At 46.3% G+C, this 20,882-nt stretch overlaps 1 protein-coding gene across 4 annotated transcripts in view; it reads right to left on the reverse strand.

Moving 5' to 3' along the window:
- The window catches only part of RALGAPA2 (Ral GTPase activating protein catalytic subunit alpha 2), a 285,849-nt gene that overhangs the window by 98,697 nt on the left and 166,270 nt on the right, over window positions 1-20,882 (reverse strand). For all 4 annotated transcript variants that reach the window (XM_057703254.1, XM_057703256.1, XM_057703257.1 and 1 more), the window contains 9 exons: window positions 20,425-20,533; window positions 17,678-17,788; window positions 16,342-16,410; window positions 15,947-16,084; window positions 15,305-15,488; window positions 9,850-10,597; window positions 8,996-9,067; window positions 4,589-4,712; window positions 2,556-2,711 (listed from right to left, as the gene is read on the reverse strand). In XM_057703254.1, the coding sequence (XP_057559237.1) occupies window positions 2,556-2,711; window positions 4,589-4,712; window positions 8,996-9,067; window positions 9,850-10,597; window positions 15,305-15,488; window positions 15,947-16,084; window positions 16,342-16,410; window positions 17,678-17,788; window positions 20,425-20,533 (1,711 nt within the window). The remainder of the gene's footprint in view (window positions 1-2,555; window positions 2,712-4,588; window positions 4,713-8,995; window positions 9,068-9,849; window positions 10,598-15,304; window positions 15,489-15,946; window positions 16,085-16,341; window positions 16,411-17,677; window positions 17,789-20,424; window positions 20,534-20,882) is intronic.

Consider the following 20,882-nt stretch of genomic DNA (forward strand, 5'->3'; position numbering starts at 1 on the left):
GCTTATTTAACAGGTGAACAGCAGAAGGTGACTGAGAGCCAGGGCCGCCCTGGGGTGCACACCCAACCCCCCTGCCCCACAGAGAGAGCCAACCTTCTGGGTAGTTTTGTGCCCCTTAATTCAGTGCTGGCACAAACTTCTGAAGGGGACCAACACACCTACTGGACAGTCTTCCTGTGTGGCTCTCCCACCACACGCCAGCACCCCAGAACCTGGGACAGCTCCCCGGCCAGCCATGTAAGTCGCAAGGCATTAGCTCTGAGGTAATACAGTGACTACTGAAATCTTCCAGGTGCGCTCCCTTTTCTAAAATCTGTAACTCGGTTACATAACCCGAGGAGGTTTCTCCTAATTCTCTTTGCAACTGTATCCTCAGGACTGGGGCAAGGAAGGACGTCATCACGGAACAGGCCCACCCTCCCAGTGTGGAGATTCTGCAAGTGGTCATAACATGGGACTCATCATCTGAAAGCTGCTTTCAGTGTCACGTGCCTCAGACCCCCACACGCGTCACAGTTTAATTAGCCAACACATAAAACGAAGAGCCGAGGCCACGGGACCGGTTGTTGATAAATCCAGGGCAAAGAGCAAAGACACACCCTCTTCTGCCCATGACAAGAAAACAAGAGGGTAAAACAAATAGATTAAGCCAGCCAAATTGTCAACCACGTCAGAATATCCAGGAATACTCTGGAAGCTTCAAAGTGTCACTCCATTTAAAGGGGGTTTCACTGCAGAGACGTCCTTTTGTGAGTTCTGGAGAACGCTGATGACAGGCCCTCAAGTGAGAAACCCGTGCACACACGTCACGTGGACCCGAGTCGTGTGTCACCTAGACGGAGCCGTCCTTCACACCAGCTACTGCTTCAACCGCAACAAGAGGCTTGGAACAAGTGCTCGGGGCTTAAGCCTTAAGAAGTCAGCCCATGTCCTGCCACGTCTCATCCTGACGGAGTTTTGCGGTCCCTCTGCCTGGGCCTTTTTGCCCGCCACTGCCAGGCGGTGCGCGCTGTGACACTGGCCCTGGGACACACCTAATGGGCTGACCTCCTTTCCCGACTAATTGCATTACGTCGCCAGCTGGCTCCAGAAGGAGTCGTCTGTGTGACTGAGAATTCCTGCTCCTCAGTGGGCCCGGCTGCTACTTTTACTAAGTAACAGGCAGGCCTGACATCCCCATTGTTCAGCTGACAGTGTGCCCATCCTAAAATCTAAGTTTTATTTGTAAATTAACCAAGAAACTTCCTGCCAGAACAGCGCTGCCCGCAGACTGATAATGTGGGCCTTTCATCCCTTCCACTTGCACTGTATCACTGCCAATTTGTTTTTTATGCGGCTGGGCAGCCTGAGGCTATAAAAGCCTTGTAAGACATAAGTGCAATTATAGTCCTGGAGTCAAATGAATTGGACAAATCCAATAGCACAGCTCTGTCCCCACTCTGCAAACCCCTACAGCAGTTAGATTAGCTGTGAAAAATCTAATCTAGCTGGAGCTAACAAATTTCTGCGGTGAAGGATCAAGAGTTCAGTATGGGGTTGCAACCAGATTGCAGGGTTGAAAAAGTGCCCCCGTGAAGGGGGCAGAGGAGAGCATGAATCACTCGAGAATTTTGCAGCTCATTTTTAAGCTGTTAGGGACAATTTAGTTAGAATAAGACAAGGAACTGTGGGGCTGCTGTTCCTGCGACTGATTTCTAGTCGAGCTGCGAGACATCCTGATAGAGAGAGTTTGTCGCTAATGATGCTAAATCTTGGAGCTGCAAAAGGTATCAGCTGCACTTTGATTATTACAGTAGGGACACTTACAACCCGGCCAAGCCCCGGAACAGTATTTATAACATGGTGTTTTATCAAGAAAACACTGTCTTTTCTCAAAAAAAAAAAGAAAAAAAAAAAAAAAGACCATCCTACTTAGGAAATCATTTTTAAAAATATTTAAAATATAAAACTATCTTTTAACAAAATATATAGTTTTCAGTCATAAGAAAATCATAGCACACAGTGACACATTTGCAGAGTAGCAGCAATTTACAAGGTACGGCAAATAAAAAGGACATGTGAGTCTTGCCTAGGGTCTTGGTGATCTGCGATCACATCTCTGTAGGTAGGGTCCCCTTCACCGAGAACACTGCCGCCACCAAAACCTAAGACGTGGAGGCAGCTCCCCAGGCCAGCATGTGGCCACTGAGTGAAAGCTGGTAGTGCTCTGCTCATCTGAGACCCCTGGTTGCTGTGAGAGGGGTCTGATCATGCCGTGACCCAACTACTGAGGTCCCATGAGCACTGCTACCCACTGTGTACATGGTCCAGACGTCCGTGACTGCAGTGATGAAAGAGCAAAACCACGGAGGAGAGAAATGAGGCAGGTGCGATGAGGCCCGCTGGCCAGTATCGATCACCCGCCTCACAGGCAGGAGGAAAGAGTCCGTCAGACCAGTCAGCAATGACAGAGGCCGCATGGTAGGGATCCGACCAGCCCCGTGCTCCCGCCATCCCAGGGGAGCGTCACCTGCAAACCAGGGCCGCCACGCATGGTCCCCAAGGAAGCCCCTTACCTTTTTGGTGAGCGAATCATCTGAGTCTGATGGCATCCGAGTTGAAACGTGGAAAATCACTTCCACGGTCGAGGTAGCAAAGTAGGGGGCAGTCTGGCCCGTGCTGCCGTTGCGCTGAAGTCCGCCCATGAACCCGCAGTGGGTTGAGAGGTCCACCTGAGGCAGTCACGGGGGAAAGGAGTGAGGGTCAAACCAGAGCTGTTCTTATTCACTTAGCAGGAATGCAGGTTTTTAAAAAATCTAAGTATTTTCATTTTTACAGTTTTCTGATTATAAGCAAATGTAATACAAAGATAGATGAAATTAAGTATTACAGAAACATTAACAAAAGGGCTCCAAAATCCTACCAACTTAAGAAAACCACTATCAAAGTTTGGTGCATATTTCTCCAACTTCATCGCCTCCTATACATGAACATATATATGTGTGTGTACACACATGGAACTCCCTTACTGATGGATTCGTGGGACTTTCTGCTTTCTCAAACCAGAAGGAGCATTCAAAGCAGTGTTTCGGGTCAAGAGGTACAAATGTTTCCAAATTTAACAGCCATTTCTAAATTGCTTTTCAAAGGGGTTGTTCCAATTTATGCCACTGCCAAGTCTCCGAGTCATAACTGTTTTTCAAGCTATGTGTGAATGTTCACTTCTTAGTCAGTGCTTAGATTCCATTTTAGGGTTTTTTTTTATTTTGTTGTTTTTTTACTTTTCATAAACTATTATTATTTCAGTAAAGCACCTGTGGTAACACAATTGAGAAAAAAAAATAGAAGAATTTCTTCTGCGCCAAAGACAATCAATATATACAATGAATTAATGTTCTAGTCTTTTCTTAAAACTCTAGTTAAGGAATGTATGGTTTAAAATGTAAAATAGATAGCTAGTGGGAAGCTGCTGCATAGCACAGGGAAATCAGCTGGGTGCTTTGTGACGACCTAGAGGGTGGGATAGGGAGGGTGGGAGGAGGCTCAAGAGGGAGGGGATATGGGGATATGTGTATACATATAGCTGAGTTACTTTGTTGTACAGTGGAAACTAGCACAACATTGTAAAGCAATTATACTCCAATACAGATGAATAAAAAAAGAAATGTATGGTTTAAAAATGTTAGTTAAATAATAAGAATATTCTATGACAAATAAGAAGTCAGGTAAGAAGAACAATCTATTGAAAGTGCAAGAACTCTTTTAGGCTAAAACCTACTTGACATTTTCGGAAGCATATGGTCTTGTCCTTGATATACCCTGAGCCTGTCCCCACCTCCACATCCATCCCTTCCCTAACACTCAGCTCTCAGAGGTGAGTCTCACTTAGGCACCCAGAGAGTTTCCCATAGCACAGGTAATCAAGAAACCAAAACAATGATAACCAATGAAGACTAAGAAAATTATTTCAGATATTCTGACTTCCATTTTAACTATCATGAATTCTCTTAGATTCTGGGAATATGTTCTGGATACAGGTGTGTGTGTATGTGTGTGTGTGTGTGCGTGTGCGTGAACATATATAAATGTATAGATGTCTTTGGGTCAGAGCATCATTTAGTAAAGAAAAAACAAAGTGTTAAAATATCAACCATCCTGGGAATCTACCTTAGGGAAACAGGTTGATAGCTAAACCATCATGGCTACCATCAAGTCAACTTTTGACTTCATCTAACTAATTTTTCACCCATAAGTCACTGATTTCTCCTCTAATCTCCAAGTTGGAACCAAAGCCATTGCTTCCCTGCCCACGTTTGTCTTCTCTTACTACACAATGTCTGTGGCTGGGAGAGCCAATCTGACTATTCAGTTCTGATGAAAAGCAAATGAAATAATATTAAGAGGAAAGTTAAGAGGAAACAAAAGTTTAGGTATAAAGTTCGAAAATAACAGAAGATGTCAAATTTGATATATTCTTCAACTCCAGAGCTCTACCCATGTTATATCTGAATGTGAAAACATATGTAAAAACTTAGACCATCAATGTCTAGTTTACATACATCCTTAAATAGTGCTGATTGATAAACACCTCCAGAATGAACTGAATTACCTCCCATCCCAGTCCAGCAACAAAGTCTTCATAGGCTTGACTTCCTCTTTCATTGGAAAGGATAGAACACTTGTCTTCTTGACCTTCGGCGATGTAAAACACTGCGATTTTGTGTGTTTCACGGCTGTAAATTTTTAGATTTAAAGGGGTTAGAATTCTTACATACAAAATTTTGTTTTACTTCTGCCACCTATACTTCTACTATACAGGTTACGTTTACTGAGAACTTACAAGGGGTCAGGCACTGCTCCAAGAAGGCACAACACACATCTCATCTATCCTTGCAGACACCCTAATGAGACAAGGCTTATTATCACATCCTTGTGGACGGTTGAAAGGAGGCACAGAAAGTGACACAAAAACCACATGTAGCAAGCAGGAGACCTGGACCTGTGGCCGGGCAGTCTGGCTCCCGGGACCACTCTCTCAGACATACGATGTATAAACAGCATGTAGAGCACAAGGTTTGACAAATTCTTTCCATCTTTGGTAAAAAAAAATACCCTTGAAAGCATTTCAGAGAGCTATTAATTGTGAACAGATCCTTGTGACCACGCGTATTTCACTGACCACACTTTGAGATAAGAAAACAGGGGAGCTCCCTGACTGGAACTGTAAAATAGGCCAAGACTGTGAGGAATGGAAACTACTTCTTCGCAGCAGAACACACTTTGGGTTTCTTTGTGAGGGGCTGCTTCCGGAGCGTGGACTGCTGTCCGGGGAAACGTCTTCAGATGTATAAACTGTTCGTCTACTTCCTCCATGACAGATTTGGGGCATTTTGCTGTTAAAGCAGGTAAATGCAACACGCATTTTGAGCAAAGGAGCCCTGTGTCTTAACCTTTTGTGCATCTAGCATGGTCTTTAGTGCATAGAAGTTGCTCAGTTAGATCTCTGTTGAATTGACCAGAGATATGATGATATATTTGAATGTGCCAATAACCATTTCTATAAATTACACCCTGGAGTAAAGTGTCAAAGTAACTAGACATACATCAAGTGATCCAGTGACAGTTTAGAGGCGAAGACAATGCTCTCGCTGGACCAGAGCTTTAATCAAGAACCCATTCTGCAGCTCTATCACCCAAGACATTGACTGCAGTCTCTACGTTCAAAAATTTTGGATTACCACTTCCAGAGCAGTCCCACTCTTCTCCTGATTTCTACCATACACTTTGGAAAAATCTCATAAGAAAAACTACTGAGCACTTAAACAACATGGAAATGTTTCTATTGTCTAATCCTTGGATACCGCAACATTATAATCTGAGTAGACATCGACAGTGGTGGAATCTGGGCTCCATATTTTACCATACTCTCCAGTATCTCCTTCCGCAGGAATATTATTTTTCTACTTAATTAGTAGAATGAATTGAAACTCAACTATAAAGTCATAAAAATAAGTCAAGGAGGAGAGTATGCTCCTTTTATTTGTCTAGGTAGCTTATTCGTGTCCCCCAATAGTTCACGTGTAATGACCATACTTAGAGGAAAAGTTAGAAAATATAGAAAGGAAAGAGAAGAATCTTAAAAACCCCACTAATGTTCCTTGCTTATATGTCAAAATCATAACTGTTACTACTTCAGGATGCACTTTGCTACAAAATGAGAAGCTACTATTTTGTGTTTTGCCACTGACTTTTTCACTTAAAATATTTGTGAACAATTTTTTAATTGCGTAAAATATACATAACCTAAAAGTCATCATTTAAGCCATGCTGGAGTGTGAACGTTTCTATACCGTGTGCCTGTATAAAAAGTTATTAATAATGGTTGTGTAATATTCCATTATGTTAATATTACATACCCCCAATACTTGCTATTGGACATTCAGGTTGCTTCCATTTGAAAGAAGCTTTCACATTATCTTTGATTTGTCCTTAAAATAAATTCATAGACATGGAGCCTTGGTCATTGCCCACTTTTTAAGGCTTTTGAAGTTCACTGTCCTGCTGCCAGTGGGGAAGGTGGGCGTCCCGAAGGCCCTGACTGGTGTGACTGGAACACACTGGTGAGGGTACTGATCTCACGGGAACAGATGTGAGGGGTGATGGATGCTAGCGGGTGGTGCTCTAGCAGAGACCTTGTGCTCTCAGCCTGTCAGAAAGCTTGTCCTCAAGCACGTGGAGCCCCAAATTGAGACATCCTTTCCTTAGGGAGTCACAGGCAGGGCTGGCCAGCAGTCTGGACTCTGATAGGCTTATTCTAGGAGCTGTAATCATTTGGGGGCTTGGATGGTAAAAGAGGTCATAACCTACGAGCTAAAAGACAGCTTCTTTCAACAAATGGAGAGAAAGGGACAGTCACTCGATTTCTTTCTGCAGCTCTGTCTGTATATCTAAAAGTCCTCAGCATTTAATTTTGCTCTGTTCTATACACTTTACATACATGAAACAATCTCAGGTTTATCTGAAGTGTTTTTGTTTGTTCTCCTTGAAGTCCAAGCTTTTTACGTTGCAGCTGTTTACAGGTCCCCATCAACTGAACACGCAGCAGAGCAAGCTCGGCCGGTGACTGCGTGACTGATGGAGGTGTGAGCAAAGGTGACCTTTAGCTGTAAACACTCATCAAATTTCACAGCCTCCAAAATGTTAGCACCGCAGAGAGCCTGGGAGGCTGCAGACGCTGTGTCTGGCCTTATTAGAGCCAGGCTTTGGAAATGATAATTAGCAACCGCTACAGCACTTCATATCCACGAGCTGCAGGACGAGTGCACGAAGGAGCAGGTAATTCGGGAGCACACACACAGAAAAGCAACCATTTCCTCTTCCTCGTGAGAACGCAGTTTTCTTTCTTATTAGGAATAGACCCAGAATCGCTCAGTTTCCTTGTGCTGTCACATTCAAAAGCCAAACAAAGAAACACGACTGTAACTTTCACTTTACCACGCAGTGGTGAGAGGCATTAATGTTGAAAAGGGGAGCCTTCCTTAACTCGTATGTACGTTCATCCTACTGTTCACATCTTTGCTAACTTCACAGGATACAAATCGTAGCTGTGAACTGGTCTCTACTTTTCCTAAGAACATGCTAAGCAGAAACTCGGCCTTGACAGCAGTGAGCTAAACTGATAGCATAAATAAATAAAAACATCCTGACTGGAGGTTGAGGGCCGAGGGACGTTCTTACCTGCTAACTGATCGATACACAAAATCTCAGAGCTAAAGAGCCCCCAACTTCTTTCTCTCTTTTTTTTTTTTCCAGAAAGAACCATGAAAACACCCTTTACCATAAAATAAGTGGATACCTTTTTCGATGCTGAGAAGACACTAAAGCCAAAGTTGGGGTTTTAAGCGAAGGTTAATTGGGGGAGAAGTCTTGGCAATCAGCTCTCCAAAGCTGTATTTTACTGCAGCAGCCTCCTCCCCGCCTCAACCCCGGGGAGCTACTTTGATTGTACCTCATGCAACTAAAGTGCATTAGCACTCAACAAATTGGCCACAATCACAAGATACCAATGTTTTCACCTAATACGAAGGAGCATGAAATAATTCAGCGTATGCTTGGAAAGCTGAGTTTGGGAACCCAACTGACTGCTTGTTTCCTACTGGGGGACAAGAGGGAGGGGACAGTGAATCCCAAGCCCTTCAGGAAAAATCCACCCAGAAGTTCCACTGAGAACTTGGTCTCTTCCTCTGGAGAAAAAGCAGCACAACCGCTACTGGGAAACTGACTTGTGGGGAAGGACAGTGTGAGGAATAACAGCTTTAGGTTTTCTTCTCTAATGATGCTCCTAAAGGGATACAAGAGGAACAGAAAGCTATTTTTTTAAATGAGTTTTAAAAACTCAAGATTAAGGCAGCAGTTTATTCAAGACTTCCAAGCACCTGTTATGTGCCTAGTACGACACCAGCTCCAGACTGAGATGTTTTTGGAAGCACATGTTTCCTAAGATCAAACACTGGTTGGAGGTCATCTTTGGAATTACTTCTAAGATTGTACGAAAAAGGGGTAGATCTGAGATCTGATCTAGGGCTAGGGAGCACCTGATTACATCACTGGGTCTTAACCTCGCCCAGCCCTCGGAGCAGAGACCACAGCAAGCCAGCCCGTGGGCTGTGGAGTCAGACTCAGTGGCTCTGAACCACGTAGTCTGTGCACATGGGCGGCTGTGTGACCTGGGCTGGCTTCTGCTCCTCGGTGGAACAAGAGGTGCTGCAGAGATGAAGTGAGAACCAGTGTGCACTGACTGAAAGGTCCTCAACCAAAGGCAGAGATTAGGGTACCTCTACGTCACGTAGCAAACATGTAAGTTTACTCCTCAGGGTAAAACTCCCAAAGGTATGGCCTGTGCAAATGCCATCAGCTGCCAGGTCCCCGCAGGTGTACCACTCTTGCAGCCGTATCCAGCATCCTCGCACACGCAAAGACAGACAGGAAAAAGGTGGTTTGATATACTTTTACTTACCACTGTCGGGAGTCCAGATTTTTTAGCTCTCTCAATAATTTTGAATTTTTCTTCAACAGATGGAAATTCTTCCTATAAAGAAAAAGGGATGGAAGAAAAGTTGTGTGATTGCAGATCAATTGTGCCCTTGCCAATCAGTCAATGAACAAACCTACCTAGTCATCCATCCATCCGTCTACCCAGCCACAACCACGTCATTCACCAGAGATCTGTGGCTGAAGCCTACAGAACGACCTTCATTCTTAAGATATTCAAAGCCCTCACGATTCCACTGCACCCCGTTACTGTTCAGGGACCCTGGGTGGCTGTGGCCACCACATGAGTGTGTAATGTGTGTGTGCCTGTGTCACTGTTTCCGCTGTCGGCTCTCCCGTGAGACTCTTTTCCCCATCTCCACAGCTCAAAACTGCCCCTTCCACAGAGTCTGCTCCACTGCCCCCCTCTTCCCGATGGACTGGCTGTTCTTCTTGAGGTCACACTGTCTTTCATCAGAATTATATTAAGTCTTCCTCCTTCACCAGAGCTAAGGAGAGGCTGGGGCTTATCCGTCTCTGTAGTCCATTGGCATCTTTCATGAAGGCAGAAGAAGGACTGAGCAGTAATTAAAACACACATACACACACAGAGTAAATGCTTGATACTCTTTAAAATACACACCAGATGTTTGGAATTCCATCTGTGCATCAGTACAGCAAAACTAGTTTCATTTCTAACTTTAGCAGTAGAAGATAAGCTATAAATGCGGACATAGAGAAACATCTCCACTTCTGTTCTGCTTCCCAAACCCTAAACTGCTACGAATAGTCACACAAAAATAATGATAAGACACATGAAGGTCTAGAGTGGATCGTTACCTTCTGTCCCAAGAATTCATTCCCAAGTCATCGAGCAGCAACCTGCAGAAGTAAAAGGCTCCCCGGGGCTCCACTGGTGACGGCGGCTCCTGGCTGGCGACCTTCATGGCCTCGTCCGAGTCACACCTCTGAACATACTCGTCTTCCTGTGCGCTCTGGCGCAGGAGGACCTCGCTGATTTCCCTCTCTTGGGCACGGTTCATTCCACATGGGGGTGGGGAAGGCTCGTTGAGATGGAGCTGTGATGGTAAAAGACATTCGGGACTTGTGTGGCCAATGTTTTCAAGTAATTTGTCGAGGACATCCTCCACCTCTTCAGTCTGAGAAAGATCCCTCTGAGGTCTGGGTGTGTGGTGATGCCAGCCTGAGATCAGGAACGAGGGACTTCTGCCCTTGGGGGCTAAGCAGCCTTCCCGGGGTCCATAGAGCACCTTCCCGTCCCAGGAGTACTTCCCCGAGATGTCCCTCACGATCACTCTCACGTCCGAGGGGGCGCCCGCCGCGGGCACCTGCAGGTAGGAGATGAGGGTGCTGTCGTTGAACACAAACAGCTGCAGGTTCGGGCTCCTGAACACGTCAGGGGAGAGCTCGGCGGCGTCCGCGTGCGCGTTGTCGTGGTGCTCGCTGACCAGGCTGTGCAGCACGGCGGGGCCCCCACGCAGGGGGAAGTGGCCCAGGTGGTTCACCAGGTGCGCCATCACCATGCGTGCGGTCAGCGGGATCAGCTCCACGCTCCTCCGCCTCCTCTCTGCCGACAGCGGGACGGGGACACCGAGAGACAGCGGAGAAAGAAGGTGAAAACGGACCGCCACTGGATTGCAATCTGTCCCTAGCACGGTGGATAATTTTTTATAGTCTGGCGATTTTTTCCACCCGTTTTTCTTTTTCTTTTTTTTTTGACAAATCATTCTACTTGAATTTAGACGCACAATTTAAATAGATGGCTGAAAGAACCAACTTACATGAAGATCTCATTTGGAAAGGGACACTTAAAAATGTGTAGATACTTCCATAAACCAGGGACAGGCGTCCTGACAGAGCTGACAGTTCCAGGAGCTCAGGGAGGTGCACGTCTGCCCTTGGACAGGACGGCAGAGTGGAGGGCTGGGGGCCAGCGGCCAGGGCCGGGGAGGTGGCCTCGCTCCCCACAGTGGGTGACAGGAGACACTGATAAGGGATGAATCGAGCTGAAATATATTTGAAGCAATTTGCTTTTCGATTATTGTGGCTATTTATGTTTTGTTGTTAGGGCATTTTAAATATTTAACAGAATCTGATATATTAATAATTCATGGAATTACTTAGAAGGCTTTCACTGAATTTGTAGTTCATGATTAAATGCCCAGGAGCAACTAATTTATAAAATTTTTAAGACTTCAGATGTATAGAAGGACTTTGACAATAGCATGTGAAAGGGGGCTGTGTGAAATGTTTGCGATATGAGGGAAAGCAGATGAAATCCACAAGTAGGGACTGAAGCGATTACTTAAGCCTGAGAGCAGTTAGGGAAATCTTAATCCACCAAATTTACACGGGAACTGTGCATCAGTCTAAGAACAGGTCAAAATAAAATCTTTGAATAAAAAAAAAATCACTAGATATTTAAACTAAGATTTCAAATTTGGGCTTAAAGGTTTAGGAAATACTTGATTTCTAAATTCACAAAATGAAAAATCAAAAATTAATTAAACCATCAGTAACTATAAATATGCTTTCTCATGCTAACTATCCTCTCTCTCAGGCAGTAGAAATCTGACCGATTTATTTACACAACATCAATTTTATGATGTAAAAATCCTAGAAACAATCAAATCCTAGAATCCAGGAAATTCTGTGTGATGACCAAGACCCAGATTGTCCTCACTTTCCTTGGATTTCTTCTTAATTTTTTCTTTGCGAGGAACAAGCAATCACCTGTATTCAACAATGCTAAAGAAAATTTTCCTTTAAAAACCTGAAATTTTTAGAAGCAGAGGAGGTCATCTACGTCTGTCTCTGGAATGAAAGGCATCTTCCTGACCCTCTGAAGTGTGTATGATTTCCATACAGCTGAGAAATTTAAAACACCTCCACTCACAGTTATGAATGCCTTTGCTTTTGTGTCCATGTTAACTTTTTCGAAAGTTGCAGGTGCTTTTCATTCATGCTGGCCAGCCCGTATGAATACAGGCGCCATCAGAAATGTTAATGCCCAACAACAGAGGTGCGGCCAGCTGGGGCTCAGGGGTCCCTAACGTAGACACCGCGTGCTGATGACATGGCAGCACAGGCTATGAAACCAAAGGCAGAAAACAACAACCGGAAAAGCAACTTTCCTCTATTTTACTCACATGGGTTGTACTTTCAGTTTGATACAAATACAAATTTGTATTTTAACGGACGTGCTTGAATCCTACAATGGGAAATGAGCCTGGAGTTACATTCATCAGCTCATACACCAGGACACACCCCATAAAACCCCCAAATATTGTTCACGCTGAAAAGTAAGGAAAGGGAGTGTGTGTGAAATAAGAACTGTTCTTCCCGGGCAGACTTTAGCTGCATCAACTGGGGGCTGCCCTGAAAAATAAAGAAGAACTCTGGACTCCATTTATGCAGAAACAAGCGTGTGACTTCCAAAAAGTATGCAAAAATATATTCCAAATATTTGTTTTTCTAAATTTAGAGATGAACTATAAAAGCTGTAATGTTAGGCTGTCCTTTAACTTGCATTCTGTAAGGCTCCTCCCTTCCCCTCTTTTTAAGCACTTAGGTACTGACTAGGAGAAAAGCGAGCAGGGGTCATGCCCCGATGGCTCCTCCCGAGCTGGGCCAGCAGCCTCCTCAGCGGAGGGTGGCTGGATCTGTCCCACCTGTGACGCTATCGGAAAGTGGTAATTACATCCAACGTGGGTGATGGTCTATGAAAGAATCATTTGAAAATGATAGATAAAAACATACCATCGCTTATCAGAAACATTATCTGAGTAGAAATAGCTTGGTTAGAGATGATGAATGAATGACACTGAATGAAAAGAAAAACCCTCAAATATGAGCACATTTTGTTTAATCTAAAACACCTATTTTTATTTTTCCTCTTCATTCTTAACAGGACGTACCTATTCAGCAAGAGTCTGTGGGCGCTACGTTTTTAAGCTTCTTTGCTTTTTTATTTAGTTAAAATGTTAGAAAATTTTAAAACTCTGTTGTCATAGAAGTTCAAGCCGTCACTTTTCGTAACACAGAGCTGTGTTAGGACGAGTTGGCACAAGGTCCTGAGGTTTTGTGGAGAATGAATAGTCAAGTCAAAGAAAAGTGGTACAAAAAATTTAAATGTGCATTTTTAGGTTTATCCTTTTGATTAATCTATTAATATTCTGCCATGTTCCAGTGAAGAGTGAAAATCAGCAGTGAACCTATCTTCGGGACAGCCACATAGGATGAGTGTAAACTAATGACTTTAGGGCAAAGCAAGTTAATTTTCTTATGACATGGACTACAAGGTAGGAAACAACAAAAAGAAATAGATCAACGGTCATTTTACTTTAAAAAAATGTTTTGTATTTACAACTTTGGGGAAAAAATATCAAGAAAACACTGCAGTTGGAAAGAATAGGGGAACTCCGGAAGGAGATCCGCAAATGATGAAGCAAATGCAGGGCAAACGGGCGACACAATGCGACAAGGGGCCTTGTGCAGCCCCACCAGCAACACAGCCCCGATCCGTCTTCCACCTCCACTACGCAAAACCTCAGTATAAAGAACATGATGTTACCCTGTGGGTAAATCCTAAATCCACATTCCACCTCCGTTACTTCTGACCTGTACACTCTTGGGAAACATCCCTTCATCCAGTCTGCTCGTCTATAAAAGATGCTAAAGTGAGGACAGGGGGTTCCGGAGTCCTTGCTCCTGACTGATCCCCCACTCCTGTCCCGTTCCTCCCAGTCGGAACCACACTCCGGAATCTGCAATCTTACAAGCACAGCCCTGGACCTAAACCCTCACTGGCTAATGCTCCTGTGCCCTTCCTCCCTTCCCTGGAGGCCCCACGGGGGGACTGTCTTGGGGCTTTGCACAGTCAAGCCCCAGGTTACCTGCTCATGCTGTCTGGCTGCAGACCAACCACTCTGCACAAAGTACTCGGCAAAACCCACTGCCAAACACTTGGCTGAGAAATAAAACAGCTCCTGTTCTGGTCTCACCCTCCCAGAGCTTCTGGAAGCCCGGGGCCCTGCTGACCTTCCTCAGCTCCTTGTCTGCATTCTTCTCTTGACCTCTGAGAAATGACTGCTCTTTGGTTCTTTGTCCATTTCCCTGACTTTGCTTTCCTGGTGACGTGTCATTCCTTTTTCTTTAAGGATGTTTCACCCCCAAGGTTCCATTCTTAGACCTAGGTTTTAATTTTCATGGGTGATCTAACCTTCTATACCCACATTTTTTTTTTGTTTTGTTTTTTTGTTTTTTGTTTTTTTTTTTTGTTTTTTTTTTCTTTTGGCGCACGGGCTTAGTTGCTCCGCGGCATGTGGGATCTTCCTGGAGCAGGGGTTGAACTCATGTCCTCTACATTGGCAGGCGGATTCCCAACCACTGCGCCACCTAGGAAGCCCCCCACATTTTTTTTTAACTTTTAATTTTTGAGACAATTGAAGGTTCACGTGCACCAGTAAGAAATAATACAGAGAGATCTGAAATATCCTTCACCTGCATGACAACATCTTGAGTGGCAATAGTGCAGTATCACAACTGTCGCTGAAACAGTTCATCAGTATTAAGAGTTCACTCATTTTAGTGTGTCTGTGTGATCCTGTGCCATTTTATCACACATATAGATGACACAACCACATTCTGACTCATATTCCAAGGCCTAGAGATGGGCTCTTGTCATTCTGGGGAGGAGGTGGTTGAGGAGGGCACACACACCCCTAAGTCCTGACTACACCCACACAACTAAGACCGGCCCTCCACTGGGAGCAGAGTGGTCCTCACTCTCTCTCTCTCTCTCTCTCTCTCTCTCTCTCTCTCTCTCTCTCTCGGTGACGCCTGCCTGGTCCTGACACTCTACCAGCTCCTCGAAAAGTCAGCCCGTCCTTCCAAGTCTGGCTTAGGTCCTCCTCTTTGGGAAGCCCCTGTGGTGCTACCAGGCCACACAGGAGTCCCTCTGCCTGAATCCTGTCTCCCCCATGAGATGAAAAGCTCCTTGGGGACAGAAAATGGACTGTGTTTGTGGGTTTGTGGGTTCCATGGGTGTGAGACACACAGGTCCTCAATAATACAAAATTCAACTAAGATGGAAGAAAGGGGAGGAGAACAGGAAAAGAGAAGAAACAGGAAGGAAGGACTCACTATCACAGAGCACTCTAGAAACCCGGATTTCAACCACCAGATTCTTAAAAAATAAAACAGCGAGTATTAACAAACGGCTACCCCCTTTCCTTTTCCTACCCACAGGAATGACTATTCTTAAGAGTCTTACCCTCTTCAACAGTAAGCAGGTTGCCCAGTTCTGCTGATGAATGAAATTGGACCGGCTCAGAATTCTTCACGTTTGCCAGCGGGAGGAAGGGGTCGTAGTCCGTGGACGACAGGTCAGCCAGGGTCAGGGTGTAGCGGCTCTGCTGGGTGTACGTGCTCGAGCCGCAGACACAGCAGTGCAGAACCTGTGAAGCACAGAGGGGATGTGCCAGGGATGCCCCCAACCTCCTGCCCCCTGACGATCTGTCAAACTGCAACAGCTCTTAGGAGATGACTGGGACCATTCTACTTTTTCTTCCTTTGATAAACAGATTTTGTCCAAATGAGGCTGTGGATATTCCTACAATAGAAACAGTTCTTTTCAGAATGAAGCAGATGCAGACCATGTTCCACGAACACTGGGGGATTCTGAACACAGCGCAGTTGTTTAATGATGACAGTCAGGGAAAACGTGTGTATTGTGTGCTGGGTAATCGCTGCTTCTCTATAATCGTAACTGTTCTGTTGTCACTCCTTAAGTCATTCACTTCTTTTGAAATGTTGAACCCCCATAAATCCTTGTCAAAAGGGCAAAGGTAGGTACGTGAATGCCTAAGACCTGTTTTGGGGATCCTCTGTGGCCCGAGGCCCGGGGGAGACTCACCCTGTAGATGTAATCCAACAAGGGGGCCCGGGCCGCGGGCTGCTCGTCCAGGGCCGCCGTGGACACGGGGTGGAGGAGGGCGCTCGCAGGCAGCGCCATGCACCAGTCGAGGAGGCAGAGCAGCAGGGACACGAGGAACTGGAAGAAGAGAGACCCCGAGCCTCAGGCTGCAGCCTCGCAGCCTCCAATGCACGTGGTAACGAACCACAGCCGTCCCGGCACCGCAGCCATTACTCAGAGACGTGCGAACGAGTGAGGTGTTCACAGAGAGGCTGCTGGGGCCAGTCCTAGCAGGGGATGTTACAGAGGACAGCCCTGCATGTGACAGGATCAGCCACCTGTCTTACTTTTTAAAAAACAAACTCTAGAGAGAACGTAGCCGACGTGCCACTTACCTTCTTATCTGTTTCCACTGAGGAGTACTCCGCACTTGGTAAGAGAAAAGCAATTGTGGCCACGAGGATCTGCAGAGAAGACAAATTCCCAATCAAACAGGCCCCAGTGATAGTTCTGGAAGCCTTATGATAGAAGTCCCAGAACGGCCTTGCCACTAAACCCAGCCTGGTGCCAACTCCTAGAGGAACGTGACACAAAGCGAAGAGTCACCTCAGAGATATGTGTGACCCAAAAACCAGGAGTAGGTGAAGGCCACGCCTGTTTCCATTCTGCTGGCGGTGAAATCGGGGGCCCAGAGGAAGGAGTATTTCTCTCTGTAGTCACACAATCTCCATCATCCATCTCCACACTTCTCACAATGAAAGCAAAAAGTAGTTCCAAAAATAACCGTGAAAATGCTCCCATTTACTTTTCTTATAAATCACCCCAGCTTCCCACACCTGCAGTCCCGGGGTAACAGCACCCCTTTCATTCTCAAAGGTATTCCCGTTTAAGTGATAAACTAGACGGCTGGCCCTAAAACCCAGCTTCACAGTTTGCAGCCCCTTAAATGTCTATTGTCCAAAGCTCTATTTCACTCTAGGTCCCTTGAGGTCAAAATTCACTTGTGACTTCTGACGTATCTCTGAGAGAACAAAGTGACCTCACGGGTGAAATCCGTCTAGGGCAGAGAGAAAATACATCCCATCCCTTCCTCTCTCTGCGCTGGGTGTGTACGGAACCCAGCAGGAACAGACGAGCCTTACCACCAGCAAGGACAGGCTGAGGGGACCTGCTCCTGTGCAAGCCGGCACCCTCACGTGCCACCGGCCTCCAGGGTGTTATCGTGGAGAAGGTTCTTCCTGTTCCTCCCGCCCCCTCCTTCTCCACCAGTGGCCCCACCGAGGGTATTACAGTCGTAATCTCATTACAGCTGGGTAATGGCGCTATGGCAGAAAGCACAGTCCGGGCCTTCGGTCTGGAAGAGCCTCCCCCCCCCCCCACCCAGCCCCCGCCCACAGGGCATCACAACCAGCTGCCGACCCCTCGTTGGCACCGTCCAAATCACTCTGGATGAATAAAGCCCAATCGACAAAAGGTCCCTTTGTTGTGGTCGTGTCTGCCTTTCAAACTCCCCAAGTGTAAGGCTGCCCTGGAACACTGGTGGCTTCTTACGTGGTGCCTGAAATCACAGCTGAGAAGAACCGGCGCAATTTGCTCTGAAAATGGGTGACTCGCATGGCAGTTTAATAGTCGGTTCTCCAACAATTATTTGAGTATCTAGAATTAATTAAATATCCAATGTAATAAAAGGGAGACGCTGATGTTTGAGCATTATGGGGGAGAAAGACTTACTTCTGCAATTTTCCGAGGCAGAGAGGTTTCAAACATCTGAAGTTTTTCCCAGTAGGAAACCAGCAACTGAAGCACATCGCAAGCTACCTGGGCCACGATTTTGTTAGGAAACTAGAAAAGGAAACAAAACCCCAAACTAAATAACCTCACTTCACATGTATTCCTAAAGAAGGCAACAATGGTGGTTTCTTTCCAGCTCCATTTGGGGATACATGTCCTTGTTCCACATTAAATACATGAAAAATGTATCTCATCACCAGGCAGTTTGGACGTGGTCACCATCCTGTGACTGCCTTCCGTCTGGACTAGCTGTACTAATTTACATAACATTCTATAGAAACAAGTAGCTGTCATTTAACCATTTGGAAATTAAAGCCATAAACTCAAATGCCTCATTCGCGTCACACAGACGACAGTTTTGCCCACCGGAGGAAGCTGAGATGTAGTACTTTACTGAGTGTTCCCTGTGTGCCGAACCTCTTACAGGAGTTTTACTCATTTTCACCTTCATTAACAGCTCTGTAAGGTGGATGTCATCTTCATTTTACACGTGGAGAGACAAGGATTGATCAAAAGACTTTCTATCCGATGAAATTAAACTTAACCTGCGTGTATAACATTCTAAGAAATGTGAAAAATGTGGCCCTAGGAGAAAGTAATTCAAAGTTATGGGATATTCGATTGTGGAGTCTGTTTTCTGCGTCTGGCATGTGTCCAGGGTCCTCTGGATGCCCCCGTTTCTTGGGAGATGGCACAGCAACCGGGCACTTCCCTCAGGGACCGTGTGCTGGGGGTGCACGGGAGGGACGAGGATACCCAGTGCTCCCTCCCTGACCAGACCCTGGGCCACACTGCCATCCACATCCCATGAGCTGGGGCAGTAAGGTTTGTCACCAAATCTGTGTCCCAGTCTAGGGAGACCTCAGGATTTACGGCTCAGCTAGTTTCACGCCAGGAGCTCTGGGCTCCATGAAGCAGATGTCAACTGACCAGAGGGCCACAAAAACAACAGAAAGAAGTCAACATTTAGCACCTCAGTGACAAATCACAGGACAAGGGGAAGGTGATCAGTTCTACTTCTACAGAACAAAGAGTTACTGACAGGCACAAGGAAACCTGAGGTGGGAGCATCCGCCCCAAGGGGCTCTGCACAGCCTCCTCCGGCCACCCAAGCCTCCTGCCACCTGACCCTCATGACCTCTGTCCACTCCGCCAACACTCAGGCTTACTTCTTCCCCAGGGCCTTTGCACCTACTCCCTGCTCTGCCTGAGACACTCATTCCCCGCGTCTGCACTTGGCAGGTGCTGCCACATCTTCCAGATCATCGCTTGAGGTGTCGTCTTCCCCAAGAGGCCACCAAGCCCGCCCCTCCAGCTCTTCCGTTTCATCCTCCTCCCCTGCTGTAATTTCTGGATGGCATTAAGGGCTATCAGAGCTGATTCTCTGTGTTAGTTTGCTTGTTCTTTCGTGTGTTTATCTTCTTACATCTTGTTCTCCATTGTATTCCTAATGCTGAGGACAGCCCCGAGGGGGCCTGAAGGGACAGCGGAATGTGGAGGGAGAGGAAGAATAAGAGTGGGCACGGGGGCATCTCCAGCTGATCAAGGCATGCAGTAGAAACATACGGCTGGCGCGGCTTTTACATCACACCTGGAGATAGACAAGGTGACCACGGTAACACAGTCCCTACTCTGAAGGAACTGGTAGCTTGGTGCAGCAAGCAAGGACCCACTCACGGACATCCTAGAGGCCATGCTGGATGTACCCCTCCCCTTCCTCCTCTTCCTCTCCCTCCTCCTCCTCCCCTCCCTTCTCCTCCCCCTCCTCTCCTTCCTCCCTCTCCCAGCTGTGCTCCTCCTTCCAACTGACACAGCGACACAGACACTGAAGGGAGCGGGACCAGGGACCCCCGGGACCAGGACTCCCATCTGGGACTTTTCCTCTCTTATTTGCAATGTTTAAAGTGCGGCTAGCCTGGCTCATCCCGGCCCTTTGATTTCTCAGCAATTCAAGCTGCAGCAAATTCCTTGCCTTCCTCTTGGCCGCCTTCTCTTTCATTTCTAAAACGGGGGAAGCAGCAGCATCCACGGGGTGGCAGGACTCGATGGTTCAGTTCACGCACTGCGCTGGAATGCCCCCGGCAGAGCAAGGGCTCAACATGGCAGGTACGTTCTCTTCTGCTGCCTTACATTTTTCCTCGTAATTACAGAAAATTTTTTAAAAATTTTGAAAATTTTTAGAAATACTAAGAAAAATCTGGCCCCGTGTGAGGCGAGTGAGCAGCTCTTCTTACTAACAAAGGAAGAAAGACATCCTCAAAGTGCCCGAGGCCCCATGGACATGAGGCCCTCGGGCTGCTGCCCGGGAGCTGTCCGCTTTCTCTTGGTGCTGCCGAGGAGGCCAGGCCATGAAACCTCACTTTCTTGTCACTCCGACCCGCAGGTGACAGGTGTCCTGTTACCCCAGGAGCTGCCCAGCCACCAGAGGAACCCACTGGGCCACTGCGCTGGTCCGTGAAACTCAGGCTACCGACGGCCAGACTGCAGCCACAGGAGGGGAAGCAGCTGTCAGCGGCCTCGCCTGGGCCCCTCAAAGGACGTTCACCGTGGCTCTCAGAAAAAGGATTTTTGGATCGAAACCTCTCTGTAATGTAGGAGGAAACAGAGATGGGGCTAGTCCAAATTAAAACAGGTTGAAATCCTGGGAGACAGCTTAATGTGAAACACACAAGGCGAACTGGCAGTACCTTCAAAGTGACACCGATCACGTTGACGGCGTCCCTCAGCTGAGGGTGACTCGTGCCCTGAGCCAGCTCTTCACAGATCCAGACCCCCAGGGAGCAAATGGCGATGCACCTTTTGGAAAAGGAGACACGGAGGAAAACTCTCATGAAGAGACACATTTTCTTGGTATTTTCAAATGACAAAATATTTTAAACCTGGTTTACAAAGTAGCAAAAGTTACAGACACAGTAACAAAATGTCTTCTTGAGAAAAAAGACAAGGTAGCCTCCACAGACCAGTTTTCAGGACAAATAGACACATTCATAATGGTTAGTGATTAAATATTTAATGAAATAAATGGTATATTTTCTGTTAATTGTCACAGCCCGTGTATCACTTATTTTTGCTGAAATGAATTTTTTATTACATTTTACTGCTTCAGGATATATTTGAGGAAGAATCGGAAACATGAATCATAGAA

This window comes from Hippopotamus amphibius, chromosome 12 (assembly GCF_030028045.1).
Source record: "Hippopotamus amphibius kiboko isolate mHipAmp2 chromosome 12, mHipAmp2.hap2, whole genome shotgun sequence".
NCBI lineage: Eukaryota > Metazoa > Chordata > Mammalia > Artiodactyla > Hippopotamidae > Hippopotamus > Hippopotamus amphibius.